This window comes from Henckelia pumila, chromosome 1 (genome assembly GCF_033568475.1).
Source record: "Henckelia pumila isolate YLH828 chromosome 1, ASM3356847v2, whole genome shotgun sequence".
NCBI classification, from domain to species: domain Eukaryota; kingdom Viridiplantae; phylum Streptophyta; class Magnoliopsida; order Lamiales; family Gesneriaceae; genus Henckelia; species Henckelia pumila.
In genome coordinates this window covers 156,601,739-156,624,867 of record NC_133120.1, presented here as the reverse complement: position 1 = coordinate 156,624,867, position 23,129 = coordinate 156,601,739, and the positions used below count along the sequence as shown (strand labels likewise).

Genomic DNA, 23,129 nt, shown 5'->3' with positions numbered 1-23,129 from the left:
CTGAAAAAAATAAGAACAAAATTGCCTTGGAAGTTTGGGTGATCGAACAGAGCTGAGGGAATGCAAGAAGAGAGGAGAAACATAAGAGAGCTAGCAGTGAAGTGTTGTTATGCTTCACTCAGCCTCAGCATAGAGCAGATACTGAAAGAAATTGAATAAGCATACAGCAGCAACAGTAGTTAAACATTTAACCAAGCCCGCATGAGCAAGAGTTTGCAGTTAGGCTTAAAATGGTCATCTTTTATGACTTTCCCCATGTCATAAAATGATCAATTAATTTCCTCAAGGGAAATATGCTGAATCAAAACCAGAAAAAAATATTTAAATCAAGTCAAATAAAATAATAATGGAAAAATAAAATTATTGAGCAGTCACTCTACATTGAGAATTAGGTTGATAATAACACATAAATATGGGAGTTGACATATTACGCACGTAAATGGATGCACTGTGAGTATGAATTTTGTTGCCATTGATAACATGAATAAAATTCAAGGCATGTCATCCGCTCTAAATTTTAACAACAGTGGTAGTATGAGTGTGCTGGTGGCATTGCTTCATGCATATTATTATGAGAAAAATATTCTTTTGAGATATCATCTTTACTTTCCTTGCACCTGATGCAAAGTTCCCAATAGCCAAAAAACTTCCTCACCTCATCACTCCATGCTTGGGCTTTCAAGCTCTGAACAAGCTGTGGCAAGCCCAGGTCTACCATTTGAGCTCCGAATGTTCCTTTGTGAAACAAATTCCTAAGGATCAAGACAACTAGACGAACAACCTAGCACAAGTTGATAGAAATATAAATTCAGATGAATGTTTAGTAGAAAACGTTTCCAACATAAGTCCAATAATAAGTAAAATATGATTCAAAGCTTGTATAGAGAATAGAGAGGGCAATCAGGGATGTACATATAAAAGGGTATCCATCCAGAAAGGTATATATTAATCTTGAGGCTTGATAATTATCACATAAAGGAACTCACTTTTTCCTTTGTGGATCCCATGGCAACTTCAATCAGCCGTGGCAAGCATTTAGTAATAGCCAAGTACTCAATCGCAGGTTCATAGTAAGACAGGAGCCAAACACAAAGGCAAGTTTCATAAAAGAGCTGTTTCAAGGATAAAATCAAGGACAAGAAATAACAAATTATATGGATAGATGATCAAACATTTAAAATTCCAAAGCCAATAATACTTATGCCACAATCCACAGTTATGTAAGGCCAGATTGAGAATCCAACTTGATGGGTAATTCGGTCCCGATTTTCAGTTTCTTCTTGGGATCATTTGGAACAATTTCTATGTTCTTTAGAGTTTTGGTTGCTGTTATTCTTTCTTTTCTCTCAGCTTCCTCATCCACCAAGTGTATCCCGTTTTCACGAAAAAAATTTCCTGGTCTCGGGGCTCTTTCCTCACTAGAAACTTGTCTTTTACGATTTCCCAATGAACCCCGTAGTGTCACCGCATGACACTCTCTGGCTAGACGATGGTCATCAATGGCTTCTCCTACTCCTCCTGGAGTCGGAAACTTCAGCTTTATATGATAGGTCGATCCGATGGCTTGGAATATATTGAGACTTAGTCGTCCCAATATCACGTTGTATGCAGATGAAGCCTTTACTACAAGGAATTTCACCATCTTAGTAGACCGTTTGGGGTAAGAACCCAAGGAAAGAGGAAGCGTTACTTCTCCCAAAGCTTCAACTATTTCTCCGGAAAATCCGACTAGTGGAGTGTTGACTGGAGTTAACTGTGCATTACTAATACCCAACTTGACAAATGCATCATGAAAAATTATGCCGACCGGACTTCCTGAATCCACTAGAATTTTATTTACCCAAAAATTGAAGATTGTGGCTGAGATGATTAAAGCATCATTATGGGTACCCCGAGGGTTCTCCAGATCTTTGTCACTGAATGATAATCCATCTTGGATGATTCCAATTTCATATATCGACAAGGATGTGGGGCTAGATAAATTGTTGGTTAATTTTGCTGCCCGCAGAAGAGCTTTTCTTGTATTGTTCGAGTCGCCACAAGCAGGGCCCCCAGTGATTACGGCGATTACCCCTCTTGAGGGAAAATTTTCATCAGCTCGTTCATGTTGTTTCCAAGTTTCATCATGGCGCTTTTGATAGTCACGTTTTGGTTGTTCGTCCCGACGCCTGTCATCTCGCTTTTCACCGCGGGACTTGTCCACAAAATTCCCCAAATGTCCGCGCTTTATGAGTTTTTTAATTTCTGCTCGCAAACTGAAGCAATCTTCTGTAGTATGACCTTTATCTTTATGAAAATGGCAGTACTTTTCCGAACGTTGGCGCTTTGGGTTATTCTGCATTGGGCGATGGGGATGCAACAATCCTTGTTTTTCAGCCACTACCAGTATATCGATCAAACGTGCATTGAGGGGTATATTCTGGAGGCGGGGGCTCTGTGATGTTCGCTTCTCGTCTCGCTTTCTAATATCTGGTTTATCTTCTTATCTCTTTCTTTTATTCAAGTAGTGTGGTTCTATAGATTCTTCAACCCATATGTATTTCTCAGCTTTTTCCAGTAATTCCTCTAGGTTTTTGGGCGGCCTTTCCGCTATTGATTCCTTGAACTTTCGATGGCGCAAGTTTTGTTGCATTATTCCAGCTAACAAATCATGGTTCACGTGTAAGACTTCGTGCACCGCATGAGTAAATCGCCGAACATAGTCCCTCAAACTTTCTCCTTCTTTTTGAATGATTGTGAACAAGTACGCTGTTGTTTTCGGGTATTTCTTGTTAATTGAGAATTGCTGGAGGAAGCATTCAGAAAGTTGCTCCAAATTGGTAATAGATCCAGAGGGTAACTTATTGAACCATCTGAGTGCTCTTCCTGATAATATTGTTTGGAAAATGTTACAGTATGCAGCATCTGTGATATCATAAAAATCCGCTTTCGCGTAGAATTTGTCAATATGGTCTTGGGGGTCACTCGTTCCATCGAACTCAGGTAAGCTGGGGATTTTGACTCCCTTTGGTAATGCTTCAGATAATATGTCATCAGTGAAGTGGCTTCAACGTGACGGCAAAATTGCGGATGAATTCTCTCCAGTTACACGTGTGCGAGATCCATCCTTCCGAGTTGGATTAGTGATTTTTTTTTCACCAGAGGTGTCATGAACTGTGTGAACACTTGCTTCACCGTCTTTCTGAGTAGTATTTTTTTTGGTCCCCCCTTGATCTTTATCATTCACTTTAGACTTATCTTTATTTGGGTCTTCGTTATTAGGGTAAAGAGATGACGAGCCTTCAGTCTGAGCCTTTTTCTTGGTGCTTTTTTTCTTACGGGTTTCTAGGTACTGAGCAACTGCATCTTTTGCTGCGAGTGCTGTTGTATTTTCCATTTGTGCAATCAAGGCTTCATGGATGAGAGTAATGCTCGGCGGTGCGTTTACATTGTTATTATTTCCTTGAGACATTTTTGAAGTAATATGTGCTCTCAATGATGTAGTGAACGGGTTCCCACGTACGGCGCCAAGCTGATGTAGCCAAAAATTGCTTGTATATGACACGTTGCTTTCGCAAAGTCCGGAGTATCAAAGGATCCTTGTATGTTCCCTATGGAGATCTTCAGTGGGTTGTTCCTACGTCACAAAACAAAGTCAGAGGAGCCGGGAGGGTTTTTGGCGAAGGCACTCCGATGCTCAAGTCAGTTATTACTCAAGGAATAATAATCGAATATAAAGCTTTATAGTGCTAAAGAAAGTGTGTACCTTAATAATGAGGTGACTTGAGCTATTTATAGATATTCGGAGAGTTTCACGGGTTTGAGCCTCTTATGGGCTTCTGTAGAATTCAGGGATTGCTTGAATTAAATATATATAATATTTAAATAAGCTTGGGACTTAAAAATATTTGGAGTGTACTTTCATGATTGGGCTCAGACCCAGTTTAATTTTTAGGTGTAACCCATCACAACTCATCCGCTAGGTGATAGATTTGATGTATTTGAGAGAAAACAAAAAATTTGATGTTGTTCTTCATTGAAATCTGTATAGGCATTACCTGGATGGATTGTTGAGTACGGATGCTGGAGAGATTAAAGGAATGAGCAACTTCACTCCATCAGCCTGGACAAATGAAGATCGCATTGTAGGCTCTTTCAGTAGAGTTGAAAGGCAGTTAATAGCTACTGGAATGCTGCGGCCAGCATGAGATTGGTTCTTCAGCTGTACAAGAAAATTGTAAAAGATAGGATTGCTCATTTGCTCACAAATATAGAATGTATCAGTTCTAAAATATTAATTTTTCCTCAGGATATGTAATAGCTTATATGCCCACTCATACAATCTTTCAATGGAATGTGCAGTTCATTCTCTCAAGAATCAGTTACGAGTTGAAATCGCATGGGAGAATATATCTATATTATATAGGAATAATATTAATTAATATATCTGCTCATGCTCGGAAATAATTTTTAGGCCAACTAGGCACTAAGAATCATAGTTGTACATCTCAGTCAGAAGGATGATGGGCAACAATAGTTGGTGATCCATTTGGTTCGACAGCACAAGTATGCATAGGGATGCCACCTGACCTTTTTTAATATGATCAATTCTTTGATTTTCAAGCAAAAACATGAAAGTTGCTCACATGAACGTCTTAAATATATCACAATATCTGTTTTTATTTCGTTTTCTAAATAGGTTTTGGGATAACCATTCATCATAACTGTAACAGATATTAACTTCCAAAATCTTACGTGAACAACAAAAACTAATGAGGACTGCCTCCAAAATTTAAGATGGCAAGTCTCATTCACATTCTGCAGAATTAACCTCATGAAAAAATAACTGAAAGATCACTTACCTGTGCACACAACCAATCAACCAGACCCTTCAAAACATCATTTATAGAAGTGACTTCATTCTTCGACTTGGCTGCTGAATCAGCAATGGCATTATCTTGACCTTTAGGCCTTCCACTGAAATCAATGAAGGAAGAAAGTGTAGGAAAAAACTAGTCACGTGAAACTTTTTTCTTAAACTAGAAACCACTGTTAACATATAACAGACAACCGAGGCCTGTAAAATTATAGTTTCCTTAAAACAGATTCGTCCCCTCCCGGATGTGCTCGGAGGATCACGACGGACGTCTGTTTCCTAGGATACAACGGTAGAACCCTGTAGTCACCTGGCACCAAGGTACTACTTTGGCGAACTGAATATATACCTTCACGGTATCACGTAGAAGCTCAAAATTCAGGGAAGAAGAACGAATTTGAAAACAATCCGCAGAGCGAGAGCGGTAAAGGAACTTAACTATTAAAGAACAGAATCTCTACACACGTCGGAGCACAAGCATGTAACAGAAGAATTAAAAGTATATGCTTTGAGCTGAAGCACTCAGCATCTGAAGCTTCTCAGGGCTTACAAGAGCAGAACACAAGAAGATAGGTAGCTAAGCTTCAAGAGCTGAAGAAAAAGAAAAAGAAACTCAGACAAAGCAGAAGCTCAGAAGCTGAGAGAGTGCGAAGCATGTGTTATCAGATGAAGGGAAACGAACTTCAAACATATAGGCAATTACATGCATGCACTGAAAACGAAAGCTCCAGTAGCATCCAGACAAGAAGCAATCATAGCAGTTGGCCATAATAAATGTCTAGGGCCAACCATTATTTTATTTCCCAACATCAAAACGTGGAGAATGAATGAGGAGGGTCCGAGCACATTAATGACTTCCATTCACATCTAAATTAGTCCAACAATCCCCCACATGAATGGAAATTGAAAGAGAAACGAAGATATACGTGATAAAGTTCAACAGTTGAATCCTGCATAGAATAGGTAGGTATTACCCCTTGAACCTTCCCTTGTGAAAGCATAGTAATTCACTGGTTGACAGTAGACGCGATGTCTTTGAACTGTACATCCGTTTTAGTAAATTAATATATACTTCACACAAGACTCTCCCTGATACAATTCAGTTCTCATGATCGTGTTCGTTTTGGCCATGAACACTTGCCTGGTTCTGTGAAAGGGTCTAGAATTGTGCCTTGCAATTCCTTCAAAGAGGCCCCACTTCTCTCTCACATAGGTGATTCTATGTTTAATTCCATCAGAATCATTAAAAGCTGTATTCTTATCCTCTACACTCACTGTTTACAATACATTGGGGATAACCCCCACAGTGATCTACCAAACCAGTGCGATTAGGTTGTCCCATTGAACCTAGTAATTGGTATCTCCAGTCATCGTAGGTTGGGTTTTCCTTCGCACCAATTTATTCTTTAGGCTTCAATCCCATTCCTTTTGACGATTTTTGAACTAACTCTCTGTTTAACCCTTTGGTTAACGGATCCGCTATATTATCCTTTGATTTTACATAATCAATAGAGATAACTCCAGTTGAGAGTATTTGTCTAATGGTGTTATGTCTACGAAGTATATGTCTATATTTACCATTATACATATTGCTTTGCGCCCTTCCTATTGCAGATTGATAGTCGCAATGAATGCAAATAGCCGGTACAGGTTTTACCCATCCTGGAACATCTTCTAAGAATAGACGCAACTATTCAGCCTCTTCAGCACACTTATCAATTGCTATAAACTCATATTCCATCGTGGATCTGGCTATTACAGTTTGTTTAGAAGATTTCCATGCAATTGCTGCACCTCCTAAAGTGAATACAAATCCACTTGTAGATTTTGAATCTTTCATATCAGATATCCAGTTTGCATCACTGTATCCTTCAATTACAGCAGGGTATCTTGTATAGTGCAGCCCATGATCACGAGTGTATCTTAAATATCTTAGCAATCTGATAATTGCTTTCAAGTGGTCAGCTCCTGGATTACTCGTGAATCTGCTCAATTTGCTTACAACATAGGCTATGTCTGGTCGTGTACAACTCATTAAGTACATCAGACTTCCAATAACTCGAGAGTATTCTAATTGGGAGATACTCTCACCCCGATTCTTCGATAGATGTTGGCTTGTATCTATCGGGGTTCTAGCCAATGCAGAGTCATCCTTATTAAATTTCTCAAGAATTTTATCCACATAATGTGATTGACTTAGAACCATCCCTTCGGATGTTCTATGGATTTTAATTCCAAGGATGACTTCGGCTAATCCCAAATCTTTCATGTCGAATTTTGAGTTCAACAATTTCTTAGTGGATTGAATCATCTTATCATTACTCCCGATGATAAGCATGTCATCTACGTAAAGACATAAAATGACATATCCATTTTCAGTGTCTTTACGTATACACATTTTTCACATTCATTGATTTTAAATCCACTTCCTAGCATGACTTTATCAAATTTTTCATGTCATTGTTTTTGTGCTTGCTTTAAGCCATACAAAGAATTCACCAATTTACAAACCTTATTTTCTTTCCCACGTGCAGAAAATCCCTCAGGTTGTTCCATGTAAATTTCTTCTTCTAAATCTCCATTTAGAAAAAGCAGTCTTTACATCCATTTGGTGTACTTCAAGATTTCGCAAAGCGGCAATTGCAAGTATCACACGGATTGAAGTTATTCTTGTTACTAAAGAATAAGTGTCTAAGTAATCAAGCCCTTCACGTTGACGGTAACCCTTGATTACCAATCTGGCTTTATACTTATCTATTGTTCCATCTGATTTCATCTTCCTTTTGAAAATCCATTTTGAACCTAGAGGTTTACTTCCTGGAGGAAGGTCCACTAGTTCACATGTATGATTTTGCAAAATAGATTCTATTTCAGAATTTATAGCCTCTTTCCATTGAGGTCCTTCAGATGAATTCACAGCTTCATTGAAGCTTTGAGGTTCACTTTATCATGAAAGTGATGAAATCCAGACCAAAGGATTTCTCAATTCTAGCTCTCTTGCTACGTCTAGGTTCAACCTCATGGTTAACCTCTTGTTCCATTGTCTCGTGAGATCTTTTGGATAAATCTGGTTCTTCCTTAGATTTGCAAGGGAACACGTTTTCATAAAATGAAGAATTTCTTGATTCCATTATTGTATTCTTATGAATGTCAGGTATTTGAGATTCATATACAATAAATCGATAAGCGCTGCTGTTGTGTGCATATCCAATGAAAATACAATCAACAGTTTTAGGTCCAATCTTGACCTTTTTTGGAGTAGGTACAACTACTTTAGCAAGACACCCCCACACTCGCAAATATTGATATGAAAGTGTTCTTCCTTTCCATAACTCATATGGACTTTTATCTTGCTTCTTTCGGGGTACCTTATTTAAAAGATAATTAGCTGTTAGTACAGCTTCTCCCCACATGTCTTGTGATAAACCAGAACTCAATAACAGTGCATTCATCATTTCTTTCAAAGTGCGATTTTTTCTCTCTGCAACACCATTTTGCTGAGGAGAATAAGGTGCAGTTCTTTCGTGTTTGATATCATGTTGAGCACAAAACTCAGCAAAAGGTGATTCATACTCACCTCCACGATCACTTCTTAGCACCTTAATTTTCTTATCAAGTTGGTTTTCAACTTCACTTTTATAGTGGACAAATTTTCCAATAGCTTTATCTTTAATTTTAAGAAGATACACATAACAATATTTTGTGCTATCATCAATAAAAGTAATAAAGTATTTATTTCCACCACGTGTTTGCACTCATTTTAAATCACATATATCGGTGTGAATTAAATCAAGGGGTCCATTATTTCTTTCAATGGATTTAAAAGATGATCTTGTTAGTTTTGCCTCAACACAAATTTTACATTTGTGGTTTTTATCAATATGAAATGTGGGTATGTTTTTCAAGTTAATTAATCTACGAATTGTATCATAATTAACATGTTCTAGTCTACCATGCCACAAATTGGAAGACTCGAGCAAATAAATAGAAGCATTAACTTTATTTATTTTTGGCTTAATCGCCATTACATTGAGCTTAAACAAGCCATTACAAACATAACCCTTTCCGACAAACATTCCATTTTTAGACAAAACAACTTTGTCTGACTCGAAGACAATGCGAAAACCATGCTTGCTTAAAAGCGAACCGGATACTAGATTTTTTCGAATCTCCAGCACATACAATACATTGTTGAGAGTCAGCTCTTTCCCAGACGTCATCTTTAAGATCACTTTTCCTTGTCCTTTGATATCAGAGGTAGCAGAATTGCCCATAAACAATTTTTCACCATTCTCTGATTCATCAAGAGTAGAAAATATGTCTTTGTCATAACAAACATGACGGGTGGCACCAGTGTCAATCCATCATTCTCTTGGATTTGATCCAACCATATTTACTTCAGAAATGACAGCACATAGGTCCATGTTTGAAACCTCTTTAGATATGTCCTACATGAGATTTGTCTCACGGTTTCTTTTTGGTTTCTTGCATTCAAAAGACTTGTGGCCCGGACCGCCACAATTATAGCACTTACCAAGAAACTTATTTTTGAACGTGTCTTTATTTGGACCCAACTTGGAGCCTCCAGCAGCAAATTTCTTTGCCTTTGAGCTTTTATTCTGCTCAACAATATTAGCCTTAGCGGCAATTGGAGAATACAATCGTTTTTCAGAACTCTTGTTGTCTTCCTCGATACGAAGTCGAACAATAAGTTCTTCAACATTCACCTCCTTTCGTTTGTGCTTCAGATAATTCTTGAAATCATTCCAAGCCGGAGCCAACTTCTCAATAATAGCTGCCACTTGGAAAGTTTCATTAAGAACCATTCCCTCCGCATGTATCTCATGCAAGAGCACTTGTAGTTCTTGAACTTGATTGATCACTGATTTAGAGTCAATCATCTTATAGTCCAAGAATCTACCAACAATAAAATTTTTAGCCCCGGCATCTTTGGTTTTATATTTCCGATCCAAAGACTCCCATAACTCTCGGGCCGTCTTTTTCTCACTATACACGTTGTACAGTGAATCAGCCAAACCATTCATTATATAATTTCTACACAAGAAATCTGAATGGTGTCATGCATCAACTGCACTAGTAGTCTGCACATCTCCCTCAACAGATTTGGGAGCATCCTCAGAAAGGAACTTTTCTAGATTCAAAGTCGTTAGGTAGAACAACATCTTTTGTTGCCACCTTTTGAAATTCAAGCCTTCGAATTTCTCCGGCCTGTCATCATGGCTTAGAGTCATCGTAGCAGCCGCACCAGGAAGAGTTACCTTTGGAACATTCGAGTGAGTCGAAAATGCGTCCATATATGAACTTGATTCACGTAACCGAATGACGAAGAAAGTTTGTTTTAAGTTTGTAGGACAAAACTAGTCACGTGAACCTTTTTTTTAAACCAGAAACCACTGTTAACATATAACAGACAACCGAGGCCTGTAAAATTACAGTTTCCTTAAAACAGATTCGTCCCCTCCCGGATGTGCTCGGAGGATCACGACGGACGTCTGTTTCCCAGGATATAACAGTAGAACCCTGTAGACACCTGGCACCAAGGTACTACTTTAGCGAACTGAATATATACCTTCACGGTATCACGTAGAAGCTCAAAATTCAGGGAAGAAGAACGAATTTGAAAACAATCCGCAGAGCGAGAGCGGTAAAGGAGCTTAACTATTAAAGAACATAATCTATACACACGTCGGAGCACAAGCATGTAACACAATAATTAACAGTATATGCTTTGAGCTGAAGCACTCAGCATCTGAAGCTTCTCAGGGCTTGCAAGATCAGAACACAAGAAGATAGATAGCTAAGCTTCAAGAGCTGAAGAAAAAGAAAAAGAAACTCAGACGAAGCAGAGGCTCAGAAGCTGAGAGAGTGCGAAGCATGTGTTATCAGATGAAGGGAAACGAACTTCAAACATATAGGCAATTAAATGCATGCACTGAAAACGAAAGCTCCAGTAGCAGCCAGACAAGAAGCAATCATAGCAGCTGGTCATAATAAATGTCTAGGGCCAACCATTATTTTATTTCCCAAAATCAAAACGTGGAGAATGAATGAGGAGGGTCCGAGCACATTAATGACTTCCATTCACATCTAAATTAGTCCAACAGAAAGGTCATAAAGGCAACATTTTTTTTATCGGAAACGACTATTTCTACTATAAAAGTATGAATGATGGGCAAAGTTTTTTCATTGTGAATTTATAAATTTGTCCTCAAATTGTATATGGATCAAAAAATATGTATGGGCAATAATGAAAAAATGAGGTAAAAAACAAGGGCAAAAAGGGATTACAATTTTAGTCAAACTTTAATGAGAAATTTATTGCATCATGAGTAATGGAGGTGTATTTATTTTCATTTATATTCAATTATCATTTCAAAATTAATTTTTTTATAGACAATGTGTAATATATAATAATATAAAATATCACAAATAATATTTGGCCACAATATTTTTATATTTTCAAACATTTTACTTTTAATATATTTGTTTGACACAAATTTTTTCTAAGTGTAAATATTGCAACAAAAAATATTAGTTATTTTTATTGTGATAGTGAGAAATAATGTTAATAATTTCAATAATAATAAAGAGGTTATATCATAATAGTTTATTAATTGATTTTACTTATATTACAATAGTATAGAGAGGACTTTAAAAATTCAATATGATGTTTTGAAAATAAATTATATTACAATAGTATAAAAGGTTAACTTTACAAATTTTCTTATTAAAAAAAAGAACTTTACAAATTCAATATGATACTCTCTTCTATCAATACTTATTATTGTCTTATTTATATCAATACATTTAATTATAACATTTTTATCAATATTTTAGACATTAAATGACATGTTATTTTAAGTGGATATCAATCTTGTCTCTTTTTTAATATAATTATTTTGGAAAAATGAGTTAAATATTTTTATATTGTCAAATATTTTTATTTTTCATATATTTGTTTGAAACAAATTTTTTCTAAGTGTAAATATTACAAAAAAAAATATCATTTATTTTTATTGTGATAGTGAGAAATATGGTTAATAATTTTAATAATAATAATAATAAAGTGACTATATCAAAATAGTTTATTAATTGATTATACTTATATTACAATAGTATAGAGAGAACTTTACCAAATTCAATATGATGTTTTGAAAATAAATTAAAATAAATTATATTATAATAGTATAGAGGGTTAACTTTACAAATTTTTTTATTAAAAAAACTTTAAAAATTTATATGATGCTCTCGTCGATCAATAGTTGTCATTGTCCTATTTATATTAATAAATTTACTTATAGCATTTCTCTCAATGTTTTTTATATCAAATTACATGTTATTTCAAGTTGATATCAATCTTGTGCCTTATTTTTTACTATAATTTAATTTGGAAAAATGAGGTAAAATATTTTTATATTGACAAATATTTTAATTTATCATATATTTGTTTGACGCAAATTTTTTATAAATGTAAATATTGAAAAAAAATAGTTATTTTTATTGTGATAGTGAGAAATAGGGTTAATAGTTTTAATAATAATAAAGTGACTATATCAAAATAGTTTTTTAATTGATTGTACTAATATTAAAATAGTATAGATAGAACTTTACAGATTCAATATGATGCTTTGAAAATAAATTAAAATAAATTATATTATAATAGTATAGAGGGTTAACTTTACAAATTTTTTTAAATTTTTTTTTTTACAAATTCAATATGATGCTCTCTTCGATCAATAGTTATAATTGTCTTATTTATATTAATACATTTAATTATAACATTTCTATCAATATTTTTGACATCAAATGACTTGTTATTTTAAGTGGATATCAATATTGTCTCTCTTTTGTTTTTACTATAATTTAATTTAAAACGTTAAGTACAAAATTAATAAAATAACATAAGTAAAAAATAAAAAAATATATAAATAATTTAAATAATATTCTATGTTATTTAATAAGTTTAATTATTAATTTTTATTCTAAATTTTACCATTTTAAATAGTTTGTAAGTTTTCTTTAATTTTTTACCGTAAAAAATAAATGTTTAAAGTACAATATTGATAACTTACAATCACTTTTAAGTTATACAGATTTCATTATTACTCATATATGATTATTAGTCTATAATATGATATTATTGATAGTTTAGAGTAAATGGAAAATTTTAATGTAAAAATGCTTTAAATTTTCTCATACTTCTTTGTCATGTTGTGTATATAATTAAATGGTTATTAATTATTAAAATTAATTATTATTAGGATTTAAGTAGAATAAAAATTTACTTATATTAATTATTTTTTATAATATCTTCTCGCCATATTACACATAAATTAACTTTTAGAGAGAGAGTTGGTCTTTTTATTTTATTAACTATTCACCCATATGTTATATTATATATAATAAAATCAATGGTGTATATTAAAGTGATATTAGAAAGTTAATAGAGTTAAATATATAATTGTTCTTCTCATAAATTTTTCACTTGGTTTCATTTATTATTTATTTTTTAAATTGTTAGTTTGTTTACAAATATACTACATTAGTTTAATAAAATTTGTTGAAAATAATTATTTAATTATAAATTATTAGTAAGTTTATTAAGATGCTAACTTTAATTGTGTTAATTAACTAATATTTTATTATATCCTCATTCTAAATTTTATCATTTTTAAAAGTGTTTTTTTTTTTTTTACCAATTAAAAAATTTATATATCAAATGTAATACTGATAACTAATAACCCCTTTAAAATTATAGAGATTCATTATAACTTATGTCTATGGTTAAAATTCCATAACTTGAAATTATCATTAGTATTTAAATTGGATTTAAAAAGTTAGTGTAAAAATATTTGAGAAATTTGCTTTTTTGGTCCTCTATTTCTCAGATTTCAGTTTTAGTCCGCTATTTTTATTTTTGTTGTTGTTGTAATTTTAGTATTTTTTCGATATGGCGCTGATGTAACAACAATGCAATGTTGTTGTAGAGCTAACATGTATAATGTCATACACGCATTTTCGAGGAAAAATGATTGAAATTGCCAAAAGTCGAAACATATAGGACTAAAACTAAAATATGAAAACATAAATGACCGAAATTGCAAATTAAAAATCATACATAACCAAAATTGCAGTTTTTGAAAAATAATTTTTCAAATATATTTTTACCATGTTATGTATATAATTAGTGAGTCAATTAATTAAAAAAATCATATATTATGATTTAAGTGAGATAAAAAATCATTTAAATGCATAAATGATTTTTCATATCTGCTCATCATATTACATATAAATTGATTGTAAGAGAACATTTATCTTTTGGTTTTATTATTTATTCACTCATATCTTGTATTATATATAATAAGACTATTGACGTAAATTAAAATATTATTGAAAATTTAATATATAATATTAAATATATAAGATTATTACTTCTAAATGTTTCACTTGTTTTAATTTATTATTTAATTTTTAGTATTTGTTTGTTTACAAATATACTGCAATAATTTAATAAAATTTGATTAAACGAGTTAATTATAAAGTATGTTTAGTTGTATAAAGTTTTTCTATAATAAAATATCATTTCATCGTATTATTTTGTAGAGAAGTCAATACTAATCAATATAACTTTTTATTAATTGTGAAATGCAAATATTCAATTATTAAATATGATATTTGATTGAATTGACTAAAAAAAATTTATATTACGTGCGTAACAAGTGTTGTTTTCCTAGTTATGTAAAAAAGAAGAATAACTACAAAAAAACAAGACAAGAGATCCACACAAGAAAAAGATAAAGCCAATGTATCCATCATGATTACGAGGTAACAACCAATCTATCATATGATTAGGAGACCAATACATGAAAACATTCGCACCTTAATATGAAAGACATGCATATGCCCGAGGACATTAACGCACCCCGCGAGGAGGAGATAGAAATGCATATGCTCGAGGGGATTTTTGCCAACGGGGTTATATACTGGATGAGATATGAAAGGTTTGAACAGTTTGAAATCACATAAATACAAGAAATAAATATTCGAGTGTGTGTTATCTTTTAGTGTTGTCAACACTTCACGATAACACTATGCAGCAGAATAATTAACTAACAGTAAAAATAAATAACAACAAAGATAATTATGCACAAGTATCAAATACTTATGCGATGCCTCATGGCGAAATAATCACTAGAAAATCAAATCAGTTTACAAAAAACTAACTAGCGATTGTTTTATGAAAAACTACTTTCCTCAACAAATTGAGAAAATAAAAGACTTCCTAAAAACTAGTAAGAACTAGAATAATAAACTAATAGGAAGTTCTAAACCGAAAAACGAAAAACCAAAGAAACACTTTCTGAACAACACTTCACTCGTGTGTTCTTCAGTGTTTCCAACACTACTCGGCAACACAACGTAGCAGTAGTATCTCTTCAGAAGTTATTCAATGATCGATCTTCAATACTCTAGAATTTCTGTAGCACTTTCTCTATGTATTTTGCTCTCTACGTTTCACTCTCTTGATCTCTCTATCTCGTTGTACAATCTGATCGATCCAAGCACTTCTATAAATAGATCTTCAATATGTTTCCATAAATAACAACCTACAAAGCATGGAAACAATATATCATCAGAAATCAAATATTTCGAATCAAGATAAAACAGATATTACCAATTTTAAAACTTGTTCTAAGAAAGGCAAAACTATAAATATAGAAATTGAATGCAATAAGGAAACAATTCAAAAGACATGTGCACGACATGTTCTTTCAAACTCCCCCTTTTTGCCTTTCTGGACAAAACACACACAAGTGCAAGTAACTCCTCCTATCTTATGCAACTAAATCTCCCCCTGAATTTAATCATCTCAGAACACTGTGTTGTGCGGTCGTGTTGGCAACACCGACTCTCAACACTTACTAGATCAGAGTAGAAAATAGTTTAATATCATATCAAAGAGTAATAAGGAGCACAACCTAATCAACTCAGAAATATATTTCGAACTCAGAGAAAAATAAAATAAGATAAGGATAAAAGAAAATTCCTAAAACCAATTATCTAAACATCTTCCTCTTCAGCTTGATCAGCACTTGATCCTGCTCCCCCTTTTTGTCCAGAGGTCCCTGGTAAACCAAGTTTAGTCCTGTACTCAGCCATTAAGGCTTCATAGTACTCAAGATCAGCTTTGGCTTGAGCAATTTTCAGTTCAGCATGAGCCATTTGAGCTCGAATTGCAGTAGAATTCAACATAATCATAGCAGTGTTATGAATGGTCATGGGTGGAACAGACTCAGTTTTGGCAACACTGGGTACAACACCAGTCCATGGTAGATCAATCTTCCTATTTCCCTTCAGCAAACCAGGTGCGATATTGATAAGCTCATCTCCTCCAATAAATTCTTCATCATCCTCTTTCGTGAAGCCTTAAGATTCCAGCATACCATATATCAATGAAGGAAACGGAAACTTAGTTGCTTTCCAACCACCTTCTCGAAAGGTTATAATATTTTTAAACACCAAATTTCCAAAGTTCAAAGGAGCTTGAGTTCCAATGGCAAACAACGCAAGGGCTTGTGGCTTAGTTACCACTGTTGTATTGGTAGATGGCGTCCAATTCCTGATCGCAATTTTGTGAAGCACAAAAAAGAAAGAAGTAAGATTTGTAGCTGACAACCTGTCTGGGTGCAGTGGAAATTTTTGAACCATTCCTCCAGTGATCACTTTAGTGACTTGGATCAATATCCTCAGTAACTGCATCGTCATCGATATCAGGATTATTGTAGTGCTCATTGATCAAAACAGGAGTAAAATCATACACCTTTCCCCGAATGTACACTCTTCCAAACTTAAATGATTCTTCATCTCCAGTCTTTATATTCAGATTGCAGTAAAACTCTAACACATCTCTTCTTGAAAATGGTCCAGCAGTGGTGACAGTAGAAAATAAATTCTGTTTTTTCAAGAAAGTCACCAAGTTCTGCTTTTCGAAGGACACTTCATCAATATTTCTTTCTTCCCAACAGTCTTTCCCAGACAGAGCTTCCCATTCATCAGCAGATTCCTTTGAATAAAACTGAAGATTGTATGTCTTAGCAGGATCAATCTCAGAGTCAGATTCAGTAGCAGGGTTGTCCTCGGTGTTGGCAACACTGTCATCAGCAGTTTGTTCCTCAGAAGTCTGTGAACCATCAGAAGCAGCATCCTCATAATCTTATTCCTCAGAACTCGAAGAAGATGAACTATCAGAATTCTGGGGCCGGTTATTCTCAAACTCTTGCATCATTTTAGCATCGGGTTCATCATCATCAGATGGAACCTGTGAAGATGCAACTGGTTTAGCCTTGGTCTTTCGAATATTCACCATGAATGTGGCCAGTGAAATTTCCTCATCAGTAGAAGTTGGAGCCTCTGTGGTTGTCTTCTTGGAATTATCATCAACAACAGCACTAGATGGCTCTTTCTCAGTAGAAGCCACATCAGTAGAATCTTCATCAGAAGAATCATCACCACTAGATGAATCTTCTTTCTTTGATTTGGCCTTTTCAGCAACAGAGTTTTTTTGTCCTAGCAACCACCTCAAAATTCTGATCCGCAGAATCATCTCCAGATGAGAAATCTGGATCATCCAAAATAGGATGAGAAGTCTCCCCCTTTCCACGAAATCTCTTATTGGTAGTAAAATCGGGGTTGAAGCCCGCTTGGCGCTTTGACCTCCTCGCTATTGGTTGTGTTGGAAACACACGATTCAACACTGAGAAATCAGGAGGATTCTCAAGGTCGATTTCGTTCCCGGGTTCTCCTGGTACAATTTCTGCCAACGGTGTAGGTTGAATGGCAGCAGGACAATCGTGAGAATAGGATTTCCAGAAGATACCTCCGAAGGCTTGTCTTCCTCTTGATGACCCATCTCCGATCGTATATCATGCGAATCGAAAGCTTTTCCTGCCATTATAAACAATTTAGAAAGCAAGGGTTTCAGAGAATTTTTGCAGAGAGAGTTAGAAAAGGTTGAAGACGATAAGATCAATTTCTACAGTGCTTAGAAATATATAGGGATAAGGGGTTCAAACGGTAAAAAAATCTCAATCTCTATCTATCATATCAAACTTGAAATCTCCCCCTAACGGTAATAATTCTCCAACGGGTAAAAATCTCTTAATTAAGGAAATTCAATTTGATTAATTAAGGATACCCTGAAAACTTTCACTTAAGAATATATCAATATTTCCCAAAATAAATAACTCCACATCGAGTTTTAACGCCACTGAAACATATTTAATCACAACCAATTCAATTTCAAGCAAGTTGGGCAATTTTTCCAATTTTTGCTCGTCTTTGAACTTTTAACCCTGAGCACGATATGATCACAATAAATGCAAAATGCATGACCTAATTTATATCTAAAACAGAATGTAATGAGATTAGATCAAAAATGCATGCAAAGTGTGTGCAGTACGTGTTAAGCACCAGTATTGGCAATACTTCCCAACAACACTGTAGTCTTCAAAATAATTTTGAATTTGTCACACTTCCAGAGCCATTTTTTTTTCTTTTTTTTATTTTGATTCAGAAGTGGTAGACTGCACACTAAAAGAACGGTCTTCATTGGACTCTCTTAGGTAGCTTTTTCCAATTTTCTTCCAATTTTAGTTTGATTTTCAAGACATTGGTCACTGAAATTTTATCAAACCATGTTTTTTAATTTTTAAAACCACTTTTCACATGAGACAAGATCATGGAATACACGAACATCCCTAAACTACTTTGTGGTTTAAAGCATATTTTCATGGCAAGTGTGATCTGAAAATAACTTTGGCAGAATAACTACAAAGTGTTAGTCAGTATTATCGAACAGTGCAAAACATAGAACATTATGAATATGCAGTATGCCTAAAGTCCTAAAAATGCACATGTATATTTGGTGTTGTCCGTCAGTGTTGGCAACACTCAAGGACAGCAACCATGAGTGCTTATAAAGAACACATGTTGAGAGATTTCCTAAGACTGGAGAATCTCTCGAAGTCTAATGCTTTTGTAAAAATATCGGCCAGTTGGTTATTGGTCCCAACAAACTCCATATGGATCATGTCCTTCTCAACTAAATCTCGAATGAACTGATGTCTTATGTCAATGTGTTTAGTTTGAGAGTGTTGTACTGGGTTTTTTGATATATCTATAGCACTTGAGATATCACAGTACACAATTGGTGTTTCACTTTTAAGACCATAGTCTTGTAACATTTGATATATCCAAATTAATTGAGAACAACAACTTCCCGCTGCCACATATTCGGATTCAGCAGTGGAAAGTGACACACAGTTCTTCTTTCTACTATACCATGAAACCAAGTTGTTACCCAAATAAAAACAACCATCCGTGGTGCTTTTCCTTTCATCAACATCTCCTGCCCAATCAGCATCACTATAGTCTACCAAATTAGTATTGTTTTCTTTAGTGTATCATAACCCCAAGTCTAAAGTGCCTGCAATATACTTCAAAATTCGTTTTACAGCTTTTATATGTGTGACTTTAGGATCAGATTGAAATCGGGCACACAAACACACACTGAACATAATATCAGGTCGACTTGCACTCAAATACAGTAGGCTTCCAATTATGCTTCTGTACAAATTGTTGTCAACACTATCAGCAACACTGTCTTTGCACAGTTTTTCATTAGTTCTCATTGGAGTTTTCATATGTCTAACATGATCAGTACAAAACCTCTTTATCAAATTCTTAACATATTTACTTTGACACAAAAATATTTCATCACTCATTTGTTTTACTTGTAATCCTAGAAAGTAATTCAACTCACCTACCATGCTCATTTCAAAGGTAGCAGTCATGCTTTCAACAAAATCATTCACAAGTTTTTGAGATGAAGCACAAAAAATTATGTCATCAACATAGATTTGGCAGATAAGAATGTTACCTTGTACTTTTTGAACAAAAAGTGTTTTATCTACCTCACCTATTTTGAATCCAATGTCAAGCAAATACTCCGTGAGCCTTCCATACCAAGCACGAGGTGCTTGTTTCAATCCATATAAGGCCTTCTTCAACTTATAAACATGATCAAAATGATGTGGATCTTAGAATCCCTTAGGCTGTCTTACATAAACTTCTTCACTCAAAATTCCATTCAAAAATGCACTTTTGACATCCATTTGAAAATTTTTCATTTTCATGTGACATGCAATAGCCAATAAAAATCTCACAGATTCTATTTGGGCTACAGGTGCGAAGGTTTAATCAAAGTCCACCCCCTCAACTTGTGTATACCCTTGATCTACCAACCTAGCCTTGTTCCTTACAATATTTCATGATTCATCAGTTTTATTCTTAAAATTCATTTTGTTCCAATGATATTACTATGATCAGGTGGAGGAACTAAGATTCATACATCATTTCTAACAAATTGTTCAAGTTCATCATGCATAGCTTTGACCTAAAACTCATCTTGTAAAGCCTCAACAACATTTTTTGGTTCAATACTAGACACAAAGCAAGAATATCTTACCTGAGAGTATGCGGAAGTCATGCACACTAACCCACTCATCTTTCGATAATCAACTTTTTCTTTTCTTCGGATCTGCATTCTTCCTTGTGCATCTCCTATTATTTGTGAAATAGATGGTTTTTTCTGAATTCTTCTTGGTACATCATATCCATCATTTTGTGATGTTTCTTCATAATCATCCTGATCTTCTGTACTTTGTTCATTCAGATTCAGTGTTGGACTTAGTGTTGTGCTGGGTGATTTTTCAGGTGGGACAACACTAGTGACAACACTGGAATCATTCTGGGGAACAATAGTATCCAACAGATCATCAATATTGTCTTCAATTGTTTTCCCCTTCAGATCTGCATAATCATCAAATACCACATTAATAGATTCAATGATAGTTCTAGTTCTCAATTTAAACACACGATAAGCTCGACTATTCAAAACATATCCAAGAAATAAACACTTATCGCTTTTTGAATCAAACTTAGCCAACTGCATCCTGTCATTCAAAACATAACATATGCATCCAAAAACATGAAAATATTTAAGGTTAGGCCTCTTTCCCATGAGAATTTCATAGGAAGTCATAGTAGAACATTTCCTTAAATACACCCACCCTATTGGATATGTGGCATGCAGTATTTAAAGCCTCAGCCCAAAATCTTTTTGCAATATTTTTTGAGCTTAACATAACCCTTGCCATCTCTTGGAGGGTTTTGTTTTTCCTTTCGACAATGTCATTCTGCTGAGGTGTCTTAGGTGCTGAATATTCATGTGATATGCCTTCATTTTCACAGAATTGATCAAACAATGAGTTTTCAAATTCCTTACCATGGTCGGTTCGAATCCTGATAACCTTCAAAGCATACAGATTAGTGATCTGATTTATCAACTTTTTGAAAGCTTCGAATGTTTCAGACTTTTCTCTTAGAAAACTTACCCATGAGTACCTTGAAAAGTCATCAACACACACAAATGAATATCTCTTACCTCCACAACTTTCAACCTCCATATGTCCCATTAAGTCCATGTGTAGGAGTTCAAGATATCGTGTTGTCCCACAGTGTTGTAACACTGGATGTGACACAATATGGAACTCCAGAAGTTAGGTTTGACATCCCACGTACAACTTCATACTTGCTCAGTTTCTTCAGAGCTTTGAAGTTAGCATGTCTTAACTTTTGATTCCATAAATTCAAATCATCAAACTTGGTGAATTTGCAAGCAATTTCCTCTCCGAGTTGATAACAATTGTCCGATGATCTAGCCCCTATCAAAACACAAGAATTACTTTTATCAAATACTTGACACAAATTTTTATCAAATTTAACATAAAGATCATCATCACAGAGTTGGCTAATGCTAATAAGATTAGCATTTAATCCTTCAACATGTAGAACATTATGAAGCTTAGACAGTCCTTCTACATTTAAAGTTCCTTTTTCCAACAATCTTTTCATTGGCTCCTCCTCCATATGTCACTTTTCATTTATCCTGTTCAACATAGTCAGAAAGATACTTCTTCAATCCTGTCATGTGGCATGAACTGCCACTGTCGAAGTACCAATGACCTGCAACATTAGTTTTTATGGAAGTATAAACGACATTACAACTAGATTTAACTTTTGGTACCCAAACCTTTTTCTCAGAATTTTTCTTCCAGGCAGTGTTCTGGTGCAGTGTTGGCAACACTGATGGCAACACTTTTCTGGTATTCCAGTACATATAGTCATACCTGAGTTTAAAACAGTAAGACTTGATGTGAACAGGAGCTTGTGCCTTCAATGGAATTGGCAAACAAACCTACGCTTCCTTTGTTTTTTTTTTCTCTGAACAGGAGCTTGTGCCTTCAATGGAATTGGCTTTTCCATTGGAATTGCAATTGAAACACTAGCAGAGTTACTGTTCTCTTTGACAAAAATAGTTTGTGATGACTCCCCTACTTCAAACTTGCTATTATGAAAGCCTAGACCAGCTCTATCATCTTTTCCCATCATCAGAATTGAATCCAACTTGGTCTTGCTTGAATTAAACTTTGCGAGAGTTGCATTGGCTCTTCCAAGCTCTTCTTTGACCTTGCATAGTTCTAAATCCTTCTTGCTCAGAATAACTTCTAGTCTTGCCACTGAAGCTTTCAGTTTACTGTTCTCCTTTGTTAAAGCAGAATTTGACATGTTCCTTAATATCCAGTCATTATACAATTCTTCATACATCTTCTGAGCATTATCCCAATAAAGTTCTACTTCACCAGCTTCCTGATTTGAGTCTTCAGAAACAGATGCATTCAGACAAATACCTTTTGGTCAGTGTTGTGACCAAGTGTTGTGACAGATGTGACAACACTGTGTTTCTGTTGTACCAGAAATGACAGTGCATTGTGAGTCTCTTCTTCTCCTTGTTATGTACCCTCCTCATCTTCATCATCACTCAAGGAAACATACATTCCTTTGCGAAGTCTGGTTGGACACTCATTAGCATAGTGACCGAATCCTGTGCACTCATGACACTTCACATACTCAAACTTCTTTGAGATAGTCAGTGTTTTTCCTTCTTTCTGAAAGTGATTTTGACTCTTTAAAGGGATGGTATTCTGTTCTGATCCGTATATCCTTAATGGTTTTCCAATAGTAGGAGTATTCAGAACTTTAGGTTTCTGACCAGGTTTCTTATAATCTCTCATTCTCTTCAAATAGTTACCAAATTGTTTGGTAAGTAAGGCAATGGAGTTGACTCCATGTG

The 23,129-nt window shown here is 34.6% G+C and overlaps 1 protein-coding gene across 1 annotated transcript; it reads right to left on the bottom strand.

Annotated features, from left to right (window-relative positions):
* Positions 1–654: 654 nt before the first annotated feature.
* Positions 655–14,852, bottom strand: LOC140875939 (V-type proton ATPase subunit H-like). The gene is made up of 5 exons (XM_073279774.1): positions 14,756–14,852; positions 4,842–4,956; positions 4,038–4,201; positions 987–1,112; positions 655–781 (listed from the first exon to the last, which is right to left on the bottom strand). Exons 1-4 carry the CDS (start codon positions 14,788–14,790, stop codon positions 1,019–1,021), a joined length of 408 nt encoding a protein of 135 aa, XP_073135875.1. The 5' UTR covers positions 14,791–14,852; the 3' UTR covers positions 655–781; positions 987–1,018.
* Positions 14,853–23,129: the final 8,277 nt, after the last annotated feature.